Source organism: Podarcis filfolensis (genome assembly GCF_964270895.1).
Source record: "Podarcis filfolensis genome assembly, chromosome: 8".
Lineage (NCBI taxonomy): Eukaryota > Metazoa > Chordata > Lepidosauria > Squamata > Lacertidae > Podarcis > Podarcis filfolensis.
Window position 1 is genome coordinate 74,190,337 of NC_139611.1, and position 14,930 is coordinate 74,205,266.

Here is a 14,930-nt window from a genome sequence, read left to right on the forward strand (position 1 = left end):
CTCCTGTGTGAAAAGAATCAAAGAGGCAGAAGACAGGGAGAAGTCAGAAGTCAGAACTAGGGCTTTTATCCAGTTGAAGCCCAAAACACTGACCACATTTCCCCACTGTTACCTTCTGCCAAAATGGCTAAGTCCAAATGAATTGAACAGTAATTCCAATTAACAGAAGAAGATCAAAACAATCATTTTTAAAAAGCTGAGAGCCAAGCTCTGTTTAAAAATCTAAAGAACATTCCAAAATAAATTTAAGTGGCAGAAAAACCAGGGTGTGGGGCACCATTGCTACTGAAATACCACCTCCATGGAAGAAAATAATTTGCTACATCCCAGGTGCTAGGACAGAAAAGACCCTGTGGGACATTGCCCCCAAGTCACAAATTCATTCCATGCAGATTTTTGTAAATGATTTCCCATAAAAATAGAAGGGGAAGATGCCTGAGAATCTAATTCTGCTTACATCCTGTTTGACTAACCTGTCTTCTGAGACTTCTGCTTTTCTGGTTCCTATTATCTAATTCCCTTCTAAATTTGCAAAATTCTCCCAGAGGTTCAGCACCACAGACAGAAAGGCAGAAGCAACAAGGAGGTTCCTCGCTCACTGCTTCAAGTTGAATCGGAGAGGTGAGGAGAGAAAGGGCAATTCTGAATCTGTCTAGAGGTATGTCTGCTAAGCCAGAAACTGAACCTGACTCAAAGGCTGCATACACACTACACACTTAAAGCACCCCCAAAAGTATCCCAGGAAAGGTCATTTTTTAAAGCTGCTCTCAATCGTAGCTCTGTGAGGGGTAAGCTATCATTCTGAGGATTCACAGTTCACAAGAAGAGGCTTAGTAAGCAGATGTCTGGGAGGTTCTTTTGAGGGTTGTTGAGCAGAGCCAACCCTACTATTGGACAGGGTGAGGGAGCTGCTTCAGGAAGAAAGCTGATTTAAGGTGTTGTGTCAAAATAATTTGACTGGCCTTTAATACTATGCACCTTGTTTTTTTGTTTTGTTTTTTGGTGTGTGTGTGTGTGTGTGTGTGTGTGTGTGCCAGTTCCTGCTCCACCTCAAATATCAAAATGTCTTGGGCTTGCCCTGGTGTTAAAGGCAGCTTTATTTCTGTTTCTCTTTTTCTCTCTCTCCCACTCTCAGAGAAAGGAGCAAAAGAGGCTGTTTTTCCCAAGGGCGACTATTGCAGAACAAAACTCAGGCAAGAATCGGAAGGTTCTGGAGGGGGGTAGTTCTCCTGTTTCTTGCATTTATTCTGCAGGTGCAGCTATATACAGCAAGGGGCAGTGGCGTAGCGTGGGTTGTCAGCACCCGGGGCAAGGCAAGTAATTTGCACCCCCTAACCCGTGGATTTGCGCCCCCTAACCCGTGGATTTGCGTCCCCTAACCCTAACCCCTAGATGTTGCGCCCGGTGCGGCCGGCCCCCCCTGCACCCCCCACGCTATGCCACTGGCAAGGGGTTCATCCATGGTTTTTGTGCTGTGTTTCAAGGTTCAGGTCTTTGCTTTCAAGCTCCCTGCCGGAACACTCCCCCTGGTTTCTCTCAGTGTCTCATTTCCCCAGTCTTTAGTTCTCCACATTTCCACATCAGTGAGGGCTCATCCTCCCCCACAAGCTGCTATTTGCCTCACAAGGGTGGCAAATAGCAACCTGAGGTGAGAAATTTCACCTGTGGAAACAACATGGAACTATCAAAGGGAGGGGTGGCAATTGGGTCCTCCTTTCTCTTCAGCCTTCTCCTTCTTCTCCATTCATTGCTGCCCAACAAACACACACAGACAGAGGCACTTGGCTCCTTAGCTCAGATTCCACAGTGGCCCTTTCACCAGGGTGTGAGCTTCCTTTGCATTCCTGTGTGATATATCTCAGGAACATGACTCTATGGGTGCCTGGGTGCCTGTGGAAAGCGACTGGCTCCACTCCGTGTGTGTGTGTGTGTGTACCAGTATGGAGACTCCCTCAGCTCTCCCACACTCCCTCATGGACAAGCTTCCTGGGCTCATATGCCAGCAGTGGGCAAGATCAGAGTGGGTGGAGCAACTGACAAAATTCTTACCTTTGTACAGCAAAAAACCAGATGTTTCTATAGCCACTACCATTCCATGCACATTTCTCCTCAATCCAGGAAAGCAAAAGGGCATCTCACTATCCGGGGGCACATTCCAGGCAAGCTAATTCACAAGAAGAATGCGAAGTGAAAAGGTGTGTAGCCTAGTAAGAATTTCAAGGGCCAGATACAGAGGACTGGAGGGCCACATTTGGCCCCCTCCCCCCATGGCTTGAGGTGTCCAACCCCTTGGCTAATTTAACCCTGCATTATGAACAGGAAAAGTGAGGCTGCGGTTAGTGGCCCTTATGACCCTGGAGTCTGAATTCATGGTAGATGTTCGAATTGGAATGGGAGACTTTGTGGCGAACACTGCTTGCATATTTTTATTCTTCCAGAATCTATGAGTTCCAAGCACCCTCCCTGCTTCAGGCAGCACTGCTCACTTAGTGCCTCATGCTCCTCTTCTCTTATTTCTTTCCCCCAGAGCTCCATCCTCAGAAAGAAGCCGCCAGTTCAGAAAAGATGCCAAAGGGCAGAAGGACCAGAGGACACATGAGCCTCACCTGGGAGGTGAAGAACCCAGCCTCATCCATGGTGACGGTGACACTGTTGATTCTTGCCTTTCTCTGCAAAGGTAGATATGGTGGCTGGGGAACCTGCAGCCAGCACGGCCAACCCCCGACATTTGAAGGGTCACATATTATCCATCCCTGGTGTGCAGAAACGAGAAAATTTGCTCTTCTGAGTGCTATGTCGCAAGAGGGAAGGGCCGTGGCTCAGTGGAGGAGAACTTCCTTTTGGAAACTGACAGTTTTTTAATGAAAGGGATGGTGCTGTGCTGTTTTCATTGTAATTATATGTATGTTTCAAGTGTATGTGTGTAGTTTTGATTCTACCAATGTTTAATCGTTTTTTAGTGACTATTTTCCCCTCAGCTGTTTATACGGTCATACCTCAGGTTACAGACACTTCAGGTTGCGTTTTTTCGGGTTACGGACCCGCCAAAACCTGGAAGTACCGGAATGGGTTACTTCCGGGTTTCGGCTGTCGCACATGTGCAGAAGTGCTGAATTGCAACCCGCTTGTGCACAGATGTGCCGCTGCGGGTTGCGAACATGCATCCCGTATGGATGACGTTCGCAACCCGAGCATCCACTGTATTTTTATCTGTAAGCCAACTTGAGTACCTGTCAGGCAAAAAAGGCAGGGTATAAATAAACAGCAGCAACAACAACAAACAACAACAACTTGCATGCAAAAAGATCCAGGTTCAACCCTGAGCATCTCCAGAAAGGGCTGGCAGAGGTTCCTGTCTGGGACACTGGAAAGGCACCACCCATCAGAGTAAAACTAGATGGACCAGTGGATGGACTTAGCATAAGGCAGCTTCTGATCAGGTCCAGGTTTTGGGTGGTCCTTGAAAAAGACACCCTCCACACATGCCCCTTCCTCACTGCAGGAGCTCCAGAGGGTTCTTATCATTGAGTCCCCACTGGGATAAGGGCTCTTGACAGACACCCAACCATGCCACCTCTTGAGGCCAGCCCTGCTTCCTATGTTCCTCCTAAGTTTTGCTCACTTCATGGTTTAATTTAAGAGTGAAGAATTTGAAAACTTGGAAATGATGAGTCCTGAGTACAAATAGCAGGAAGAGCTCCAGTGTGAGGCCTAAGGAGCACCGGAATATCCCTGGGTTCAGGGTCCTTGGTCAGGGGGCTTGAGAGCACCTTCCTCCTTCTGACTGAGAGTGTGTGTGGCACCTGCTATACACTCACACCTGAATGTCCTCCTCCTTCTTGCCCTGGCCCAGGAAATGCTTCCCCTGAGGTCCTGCTACTGTGGTAGGTGGTTGGGAAGTCCTGGGACTGGAGACCCACCATAATCCCCAGGCACTGCTGCTCCAGACAACCCTTGATGTTTTGGTGCTGTTGACTGTGCAGAATGTTCTTCTCAAGGTGTACAGTATTCTGGCAAGAGGGTCAGCTGCAAAACTGGTCTTCGTTAAGCCCACAAACCAGTGAACTCCTTCCTTCTTTCCTTTGGCAGGTCTGCGGAGTCAGTACCCGGGATTTGATCTTAAAGCGCTAGAGGCTGTCACTGTGCAGAGAGGTCTCTGCGTTCACATTCCCTGCAACTTCACTTATCCCACTTTTGAGGATCTGTATCCTGAGGAATTATACGTCTACTGGATTAAGAACGATGGTGCTTTGTCCTATATTCACAACCGTCCAATTGCTGCTAGTGTTGTTGCCAGTAGTGACAAGGATCAAAGAATTGCCTTATTTGCTGGGAATCGTTTCCAGTTGACTGGAAATCCATCAGAAGGTGACTGTTCCTTTAGCATCAATGATGTTAAGTTTGAGGATGAAGGGCAGTACTATTTTCGAATTGAGAAAGCAATCTTAAAATTCAGCTATTCTCGTTATATTTTACCTCATGTTTCTGTGACAGGTAAGAGGTTTCCTGCTTCTTTATTTGCTCCCTCATTCCCTGTTTTGTGCTTTTTCATGCTGTAAATGGGGGAAAGGCTCTGCCTACAAATATGCCTCAACCTCTGGACATTATGCTGATGCGAAAGCGACAGGAGATACAAGTGCTCCATGCTTCCTGTTCCTCTCCATTATTATAATGCCAAAATTAGATCATTTGCATCTCCAAATGTCTGAATACTTTACACAGCTCACTAGAGGGAAGAACTCTCTCGTTGATTCTGTGCTGACAATCTGAAGAAACAAGAAACTGGAGGCATTTTCTCCTTCACTTCCAGCTGCATCCCATCACCTGCTTCTTCTCCTTCCCCCAGCCTCTCTCCACAGCTTCCTCAATGGCAGGAGAAGCAGAGAGGTATTCTCTTGCCACCTTTGAAATCAGCCTCAGTGCAGATCTGGAACATTGTCCTAATCCACTGCACCCTGAATTCTAGGACCAGAGGGTGCTTTGAGTGGGGGACATTTCTTTCATCCATGGGCCGCATTCCAGGGGCCACATGCAAGTGGTGGGCAGGGCCAGAGGCACACATGGATGGAGCCTCAAGCAAATGTGGGCAGAGCAACAGGTGTGCCTCTTATCTTTGTCCAGGCCTCAAACCAGGTCACTTTCCCATAGCTGACTGGTTTTAAGGTGAGTGCACAGTGGGTTGAGTCATAGGGCTTAAATTAGGGGCACTTTGCTCCTCCCCTGTTTCTCCTGCTGCTGTTCTGCACAGAGCCTTGATTTGGCTCAGCATGGAGGTGGAGAACCTTCCCCTTGCTGGTGTGGGGCAGGTGGTTTTACAGGAGGTTAAGCCTCAGCTTAATGTCTGAGCCCCAAAACAAACCATGAGCAGTTAGCTAAAAAGCAAGCCTATGCTACAGCTCATGGTTTCTTTTGGAGAGAAACAAATCTTGAACCTGAGTTTAGATCAGTGGTTCCCAGTTAGGAGTCCATTGACCCCTGGGATCTGCAGAATACACACAGGGCCTCCGCGGCCCCATCCCTTGCCTCCCCTCCCCAACTCATTTTTTGGCATTTTTGCATAGTATTTCACAAATTTTATGGTCTGTTTTAGTACTCCGCAATTTTTTTCAATATATTGCTTAAAATTGGTTTTGAAATCACACCGCGATAACGATTTCGACCCAGCAATACGTAGCACTATATCACTCCTCACACATGGAAGAGCAGGGCAGCTGATTTCAAGGCACCACCCAAATCGCAGGATGATTTCAGCCGATCACGCTGCTGATCTGAGCTGCCTTCCCTCACACCGAGGGAGACCAGGGCAGCCGATTGCGAGGTGCTGCCTTCTCATGCTGATGGAGAAGAGGGCAGCTGACTGCTCTCACTTCAAGGAATTGTAGCACTACCTCCTCCTGGCACTGACTTGGAGCAGCTTTTCTTAGTCAGCAGGAAAGCAGCAGCAGCAGCCACAGTGGATGTGCTTCTTCACTGGCTGCCCACCCCCACCCCGATTGTGGCTTGATGCACCCCCCACCCCCTCCCACTCAAACCATGCAGTGGGGGTGACTCGACTTCCTCTCCTCTCCCCAGCCATCCAGACTCTGCTGCTGCTCCTTCCCTCATCCCCACGCCCAATCTCCAATTTCATAAATGGTGATATATCGGAACATTGTGATATTTAGCTGCTGGTATATCAAGATGTTAAAAAAACCAGATATCTCTCAGCCCTAGTCCTTTGCTTATTAGAGGCTACACCACATTTTGTTCAAAAATTGCTTTGCAGAGGTAACTACCACAAAGCTATCAAAATGTTCAAAAGTAGGGGGACTGTGGCTTGGCTTTTGAAAAATAGGGGGTCCTTAGTAATTAGTTAATTGGGAACCACTGGTTTAGAAAAACATTCTGTCAAACCATGGCTTAGCTCCTGGCAACATGGCAGGAGCAAAACACCTTTGATTTGGGTCCCCTACACCAACACAGTGTGCATTCACCTTCAAACAATAGTTCAGCTATGGCTAAGGTGATATGAAAGCCAGGCTTGTGTCTGCTACATGGCATTCAGGCAAATATCAGGTGTTTCTACATGGTCATCCACCTCTTTCCATCCAGGCAATCTAGACTCATTACATTTCAACAACCCATTCCTGGAAGAAGGTGTGTGCATGGAGGGGGTGGGGAGTGTGGCCAGGGGAGTTCTGGATTTGTTCCATGTCTCCTAGGTGGAATCTACACACATATAAAAAAAGCTGAGGAATTTTTTTTTAATCCACTGAATTTGTCATGGCTCACCATCACCATCTAGTGTCACGTTTGTATATTGCACTTTGCAACACACTTGAAACGTTTTATTTGCAACAGTATAGCTGAGTCCCTAGAAATTGCCCTCTCCAAGCTCCTCACCCCACGGCAAAAGATATGCAGACCTGCTTCATATTCCCCTGTATGCAAGTGAGTAGTTTGGGTGGGTGGCCATTTGCTTCAGAAAAATAGTTCAAGGGTTAAGTGACCCCTCCTCAGCCTGTGCTCCTCTTCTGATGAAAGACAGATCCCCCCAAGGCTGCTGCATTCAAGGTGTTGTTTTTCCCCTATTTTCTTCCTGTGTCTCCCAAATCACATCTGGCTTTGTCCTCCAATTTCAGGATCGTGTTCAGCAGCATAGTGGCAGCCATCAAGATTTCTCCCTCTCCAGGCTGAGTCCACATTGAGCAGAAACATTGACCAACATTGGTAGAGAAAGCAGACCATTGCATGGGGAATCAGTCTACTAAGGGAGAGACACAAAGTTATTGTTAAAGGACAAATGAAAGAATGACAGGATTTGCCACAAAGTGGGGGGTAAAGTAGTGCTGGTGACCATCCATAATTCAGGACTCCTGTGTAACTCCCTAGTTACTTTAGTCTGTGAATTTTCTTCTGATCCCATCCTGGGGACTTTTGTTTTCTCAGAGCTGGCAAAGCCAAAGATCCTGAACTTATCAGAGGTGGTTTTGGGGAAGAGCATCACTCTCATCTGCCAGGCGCCAGGGACCTGCCCATGGAAAGAATCACAGAGCCAGCCTCAGATCTCATGGAGTAATTTGCCAGGAACAATAACTCCACAGAAGCATCAGCACAGCAATGGGAGCTGGACCTTTGCTTCTGCCTTCACCTTCACACCTACTTTGCAGGATCAAGGCAGAGCCCTCACTTGCCGTGTCAGATACCCTGCAGTTGATACAACAGTTGAGAATACAATCTCTCTTGAAGTGGTCTGTGAGTAGCTCCCATAGCTCAGTACTGCTTCCCCCTCCCATGAACGGCCAACAGTTCTTTCTACCCCATTCAAGCTAATTTACTCCTTTCATGCTCCCCTCACTATTTTCTTATGTTTCAGACCCACCTCAGGACATCAGAATCACAAGGCCTGGACACCCTGGTGAGATACAAAACTCTTAAGACTTTTTGCACATCCCCATCCTCACTGAGCTCCGCTGGGCAGCCAATAGCTGCTTAGGGATCTCAGAGTGGGGATTGTGCAGGAGGAAGGGTTTTAGAGATGGCTGGGAGTTGGGGCAGAGCCCAGGATGGTGGTTTGGAGGGGAGTTGAAGACAAACTGGATGGTAACAGGGAGGAGCTGGGTTCAGTGGGTCTTTCCAGCAGCCATGCCATGCACACATCCTTGCACCCGAACCAAAATTCACTCCCCACCGTAGCACCCTTCAGGCTCTTGACCTGAGTCTCCTCTTTTAATTGCCATGGGGTTTCTATTTAATGGGACTGTTCTATTGCATATTTCAATTGTGGGTGTTTATATTTTAATGTTTGTGTAACTGGTTTTTGTACTTCGTAAGCTATTTAGAATCCTATGTTGGCATTAAGTTATGTATTACAGGGGAATGAGAAGGAAAAGAAATGGGCCCAAGTCTTCCCAGTGGAAGGCAAAACAGGGGATATTATTATTTTTTCTCTTGCCAGTTGAACTTGCAGAGAAATGAGGGAATCATCTCTCTTTTTGCAAAACTATGGCCCAAAGCTGTCTTGAACCCATTATAATTAATAATCATTGTAAAGATTTGAATCCCCACTTCTGCAGACCTGGTGTCAACCATCCTTCTTCAAAATACACAAGAACATCTCAGCACTGAATGAGGATTCCTTAGCATCAGGCATCCCAGGACCAATTGTGATCTAACTGCATTTCTCTTACAGATTTCTCCACGCAGAAAGAAAAGCTGGTGGTCCGAGAAGGTGACACCGTCAGCCTGCTTTGTGAAGCTCAGGGCAAACCTATTCCCTCCGTGACATGGCTGAAGAAGAACAAGACCCTAAACAACCATATGCAGGGCAGTAAAGATACTCTTCAACTGTCCAACATTAAATCAGAGGATGCTGGGATTTATCCGTGTCAGGCAGAGAATCCACATGGCTCAATCAGGAAGAATCTCTCAGTGATTGTGCAATGTAAGAGATGGGGAGTGGACAGATCCTTGGGGGCATTAACCTGGGAAACTCCATTGTACGCTAAGTGGCTTGACCTGCAACTAATACCAGCAAGCTTCCACTAAGGGGACCTCTGCAAATGTACACTTCTGTGGCTGCATTGCACAGTGTGTCAGCCCAGTAGTGTGAGATGCAGTTTTTGACAGCTTCATCACAAGTTCAGGAGCCCCATGATGAGCTTACATATTTGCAGAAGCTTTCTAAGAAGTTAGTTTCAGGATGCATAAATGCAGCCCCAGGGGCAAAACCACAAATTCAAGTCACTGAACATAACCCTTGTCTGAAATCTGTGGGAGTATCCTCATTCACCAGGAGAGGGCACATTTATGCAACCTCTCATCAGAATGACAGCTCTCTAATATTAAAAACAAAGGCCAAACTTAGAAGTTTCTGTTCACATATCTGTCCTGCCCATAAAGCAGGATGTGTAGGATGTGGCTCTGATGTTTTGTAAGAAAAGGTCTGTGTGGACAATGGAGGAGAATGGCTGGATGTCCCTCTCCCACCTGCCCATCTTCAGTTGCTTCAAGACCTTTTCGTCTAATGAGCATCTCATGAAGGAATATCCCCAGGTGGCAACGGTCTCACTGTTTGCTACCTGGAGATGCAGAACATAGTTCCTTTGCTTATCCAATGAAAAGGATGCCATAAGGATGCTGCTTGTGGGGACCTAAGTCATTTTGCAAAGTAATTTCTCTTCCCCCTCTTAGGTACTATGTGATAGCCTCATAGGTGGGCCTTGTGTTTAGCTGTTGCACAACCCAATACTCTGATATTCATTTGGCATAGCGAGAATCTGCATTGTCTTTTTCTTTTTAGAAAGTAGCTGCATAGAGTACAGTGGTACCTCAGGTTACATACGCTTCAGGTTACATACGCTTCAGGTTACAGACTCCGCTAACCCAGAAATAGTACCTCGGGTTAAGAACTTTGCTTCAGGATGAGAACAGAAATCATGCAGCAGCAGCAGCAGCAGGAGGCCCCATTAGCTAAAGTGGTGCTTCAGGTTAAGAACAGTTTCAGGTTAAGAACGGACCTCCAGAACGAATTAAGTTCTTAACCCAAGGTACCACTGTACTGTGACTATTTAGGGAGGCCAACTCCCTTTTTCATTAAGGGGTTCCTGAGCCTCTAATAACAGCATGGGCAGAAGAAACCAATTCAGTGCCTCTTTTGCTATTGTTGCTGCCCCGTCACTGGAAAAGCCCAGGCTGCATTGTTTTCTCCCACGAGAGGTGGTGGACTCTCCTTCCTTGGAGGCTGGGTGGCCATCTGTCATGGCTGCTTTAGTTGAGATTCCTGCATTGCAGGGGGTTGGACTAGATGACCCTTGGCGTCCCTGCCAACTCTAAGATTCTATGAGACACAGCTCTTAAGTTCTTGTAAACCATTCCTGTAAATTCTGCTTTTATTTTCAAACTGGACACAAGAGGGAAAGAAACTCCTTGCCTTCTGAATCCAAGCCGAAGCAGGATTTTACCTTATTCAACAGAGTAGGGAACTAGGGTGGCAGCAGTGTCTGCTCCCGGGTGCCTCTAGTGGATGAATTGTGGTATTGCAGCTGTTGCAGTCATTAGCTAGATCGGAATGTGTTCTCCACCTTGGCTACTTGGTTCTCTGCAGATGCCCCCAAGCTCAGCAAAAAAACCGAGAAAAACACTGCCTGTTGGCGTAAGGACAATGATATCCTCTGCAACTGTTCCCTGCACTCCAAGCCTCCACCTCAGATCCATTGGCAACTGGATGGGAAGACTGTAGCTGAGAACACCAGCACAGCAGACCTTAAAGTCTCTTCCTCATTCCAGAAGAATGAGGTCACCAGCTCCCTAATTTGGACAGGTAGCCCGGATGGCGACCTCAGCATCATCTGTCTTGGGAACAATTCTCTGGGAGTCTACACCATGCAATTCCACCTTAGTTCCTTGAAAACAGGTAAGTGTCCACCAGACAGAGAAATCCTGACTTTTGCAGCCCTGCCGATATTAGAAAATCCCCTCTGTTGCCTCTTTCAAAAAATGCAGCAATCTGATTAGCAATGACAACAATAGTGATAGGAACAGAATGGTGATGTGGGGTTGGGGGAAATCTGGATCCAAGCAGGGGTAGAAGACACACAGCCTGGATTTCAATCACAGCCTTGCAATGTTTTGTTGTAAAATGCTTTTAAATCTTGCTCTGTCTGCTCTGTCTGTCTGTACACTGGGGACTCAGCTACATTAGTCAAAAAACAGAATTTTAAATGTGCTATAAACACCTAACACCAGATGGCGCTGGAGAGCACAAAACTGTAGGGCGATTTTACATAGAGATTTTTTCTTTTGTTATAATGATTTAATTTATGACTTACTTATAGCATCCCCCCCCCCCGTGTGTAGATCCACCCTGGGATAAGGGAAAGCCACCCTCTCTGGGACAGTCATTGCTGACCCTACGTTCCCAGCATAGTGCAGGCTGGTCCATTGGGGCAAATGGGGCATTGCCCCACCTACCGCAATCTGTCCTCAGACAGTCCCAATTGGCAGCCTTCTTACTTACATGGCGGTGGCCCAGACTGCCAGCTTTCTCCTCCTTAGTCTCCATTTTACCCTTACAGAACTCAGCAGGGAGGAAGATAGGACTATAACTGGATTTAGTTGGCTCTACCAGTCTCTGGCTCCAGCTGTCATTGGTGGTCTCCCTCCCTCCCTCCCTCCCTGCCTGTCCCGATAGGCACCACTACCAGTAGAGCACCAGGAGCTCTAAAGCCTTACTTCTACTTGGAAAAAAGAAGGTGGCCACTGATAACTGCCATTGCTCCTCAGCAGCATTCAGTTGGGCTGGTGGAGGAAGGCTCCATGCCCTTGGCAGCTGTCAAGTTTCTGATTTCTCATGGAAAATATCACCATGCAACACAGGAGAGTCTCATCCGTCACTCTCCCAATTTTCCAGTTACAGGTAGTTAGCTGTGTTAGTCTGCCACAGTCAAAACAAAATAAAAAAAATTTACTTCCAGTAGCACCTTAGAGACCAACCAAGTTTGCTGTTGGTATGAGCTTTCATGTGCATGCACACTTCTTCAGATACGCTGAAACTGAAATCACCAGACCCTTATATATAGTGAGAGGGTGGGGAGGGGTATTATTCAGAAGGGTGGTGGGAATGGGTGATTGGCTGATAGGTGTGGTAAACTTATCCACCAATTGTCACGGCTAAAAATTGGCCACTGTTTCTTTAATGCTAAAACAACTAAGTCAGCATGAGTCAGCAGCCTACAATGACTCATACAATCTTTCACCTAATTGTACCTGTATATATAAAGTGGTCAATGTTAGTGTTGGCTGTGGTTTGGTTGGTTGGTAGCTGGTTGTGTTTAAGAGAGTCTGTGTACTGGTCCAGTAAACGCTTCCGCTGCGCCACCAGCAACAGTTCTCTTTGCAGAGAATTAATTAAGTCCAGTGCAGAGATTCTTGTTGCAGTACAAGCCTCAAAGTCTCAGCAGCAAAGAAATAACGACACAGGGAAGCCTGTCTTTCCAAAGACAGGTTTATTGCAGAAAGATAACAGAAACACCTCCGGAGCTTTCAGACATTTTTGCTTCACGCCCCACAGGCAGAGAAAACAAACACTCTTTGTATACTGAGCAACTTAACAACTTAACGAGCTTGACTACTTAAAGTCACATGACATTGCTAACTTGCCAGCGTCTTAGGTTTCACACCTTAACAGTGTTTGGTTTGTGTTAAAGCTGTTGGTCGTGGTTGGAAAAGAAGACTTTTTAAGAATAAAAGCAGCAATACTCTGCAAGAATACTCTTTCTCAAAGACTCATTTGTTGCCAACTAAGGTCTGAGAACTAGGCAAAGGAGTAAAAAGGAGGTCAGAACCTTTTATTTTTCAAACACTGACACCAATCAGCCAATAGGTGTGGTAAACCTATCAGCCAATCACCCATTCCCACCACCCTTCTGAGTAATACCCCTCCCCACCCTCTCACTATATACAGTGGTACCTTGGGTTACAGATGCTTCAGGTTACAGACTCCGCCAACCCAGAAATAGTACCTCGGGTTAAGAACTTTGCTTCAGGATGAGAACAGAAATTGTGTGGCGGTGGCGGCAGGGCAGCGACAGGCTCCATTAGTTAAAGTGGTACCTCAGGTTAAGAACAGTTTCAGGTTAAGAACGGACCTCCAGAATGAATTAAGTTCTTAACCCAAGGTGCCACTGTATAAGGGTCTGGTGACTTCTGTTTCAGTGTATCTGAAGAAGTGTGCATGCACACAAAAGCTCATGCCAATAACAAACTTAGTTGGTCTCTAAGGTGCTACTGGAAGGGATTTTTTTATTTCTCCCAATATTGTTGGACTCCAACTCTCAACAGTCCCTGCCAGCATGGCTCAATGGTCAGGAAAGATGGGAGATAGAGTCCAGCACCATCTGGAGGGAAACAGATCAGTCATCCCTGTGTGAAATAATCTTGTCTCCTGTTTTCCGTCTCTTGCTTTATTGTGAGCTAGTTCTGCTTTGTTCACATTGACTTTTATTTTTGCTGCTTTTCAGCTTCTTTTGAGTTGATTGTTCCCTTGGTGGTAGGCCTCATCCTGATGAAGTAAGTAATCTTCCTTCTTCTGGGTTTTGTATCTGCCCTGGGAGCCAGATTTGGCTGAAATGTGGGGGGGTCACCTGTCTGAAGTGACGATAGCAACAAACCCACCCAAATCCTCTTTAGCCTTTGTTGATCTTGATCCTAAGGTGTTCCCTCCTCCCCTCTTTTGGCTAATGGCTCTCTTATGTCACCATCTGCTTTTAGGGTCTTGTTTTGTTTCGTGTTCTTTTTCTTGGCCTTTTGGTATTCGAACTGGAGGAAGGCTCCATTGACCCAAGAGGGCAGAAGGAAGCAAAAAGAATGATGGTGACTGGATCTCCTGCCGTTCCTTTGCTCAGTGGAGGGATGGCATCACACACATCGCTGTGCACTCCCAGGCAGTGAAAGAGCATAAATGAATGTTTATTTCAAATGAAAGAGGAAGAGCATGGGTTATTAGCACTGCTATTTCATACACAGACATAAGATGGATGATTTCTTCTTCTTCTAAGAAAAGTGTTTACAGTATTCTGGTTGTGCATTTGTGGTGCAATGAATGTAGTGGGCACCATATTGTTTTTTATCATTATTTTGATAGATTTCATTAATTTATTGCAACATATTACCAACATCATTCATACATAAAATAAAATATCCCACCCTAGCCTGGGCAATGGAGTTCAGGCAATACATCAAAAATAACAACCAAATAACATATATCTTCCAGTCGCAGACAAGCATATGTATGGAAGGCGGTGTACAGTTAATGCTAACCAAAAAGTTTTATTATGTGACGGCAATCGTGTTTTCATTTTTAGACATGTAGACAATAAAGCTGTACCAGTCTTGCAAAAGAGTATTTACACTTCAAACTTCTTGCCAATTTTATTTGTCCATTTTTCCATAATTGCTATTTGCCACACTTTATTGTACAGCTGTTGGTCTAAGGCAGATATAGGATTACATGTTAAGTGAGACTGAAGACCCCCTCCCCAATTCTTTCTTTTTGGGCAGAGTCCACGAATAATTAAAATGGGATAAGGTCCCTTAATGCCTACATGTCAGCTTCCTATGTTACTAATTCTTTTTTCAATTTTTATTGGAATTTTATTTACAACAATAACATAACCCCCCACCCCCACATTACACAAATCTACCCTCATTAAACATGAACGTAACATACAGTGAGCATAACATACAACAATACAAACAACCAAATAAAAGTTCTTTCTAATCTTTAGTCGGAATCTCCTTTCTTGTAACTTGAAGCCATTGGTTTGAGTATTGTTTTGTTTGTTGCTGTTAGGCATCTTTGTGTTTTTATACTGTAAGCCGCCCTGTGATCCTTGGATGAAGGGCATTATAGAAATTTAATAAATAAAATAAAATGATTGGCAGGTGGGTTG

At 45.9% G+C, this 14,930-nt stretch overlaps 1 protein-coding gene across 1 annotated transcript; it reads left to right on the forward strand.

Annotated features, from left to right (window-relative positions):
* Positions 1-544: 544 nt before the first annotated feature.
* On the forward strand, positions 545-14,912 carry LOC310768729 (sialic acid-binding Ig-like lectin 14). The gene is made up of 9 exons (XM_083627438.1): positions 545-621; positions 2,528-2,677; positions 4,090-4,494; positions 7,429-7,734; positions 7,856-7,897; positions 8,672-8,923; positions 10,586-10,894; positions 13,500-13,548; positions 13,750-14,912. The coding sequence occupies exons 2-9, from the start codon at positions 2,566-2,568 to the stop codon at positions 13,847-13,849; spliced, it is 1,575 nt and encodes a 524-aa protein (XP_083483564.1). The 5' UTR covers positions 545-621; positions 2,528-2,565; the 3' UTR covers positions 13,850-14,912.
* Positions 14,913-14,930: the final 18 nt, after the last annotated feature.

Excerpts from the sequence above, each read along its gene's own strand:
- LOC310768729 (XM_083627438.1), top strand. The coding sequence starts at position 2,566 with ATGCCAAAGGGCAGAAGGACCAGAGGACACATGAGCCTCACCTGGGAG. Across the intron at positions 7,898-8,671 it reads CACAAGGCCTGGACACCCTG|ATTTCTCCACGCAGAAAGAA; the intron begins GTGAGATACAAA and ends TTTCTCTTACAG. Across the intron at positions 8,924-10,585 it reads TCTCTCAGTGATTGTGCAAT|ATGCCCCCAAGCTCAGCAAA; the intron begins GTAAGAGATGGG and ends GGTTCTCTGCAG.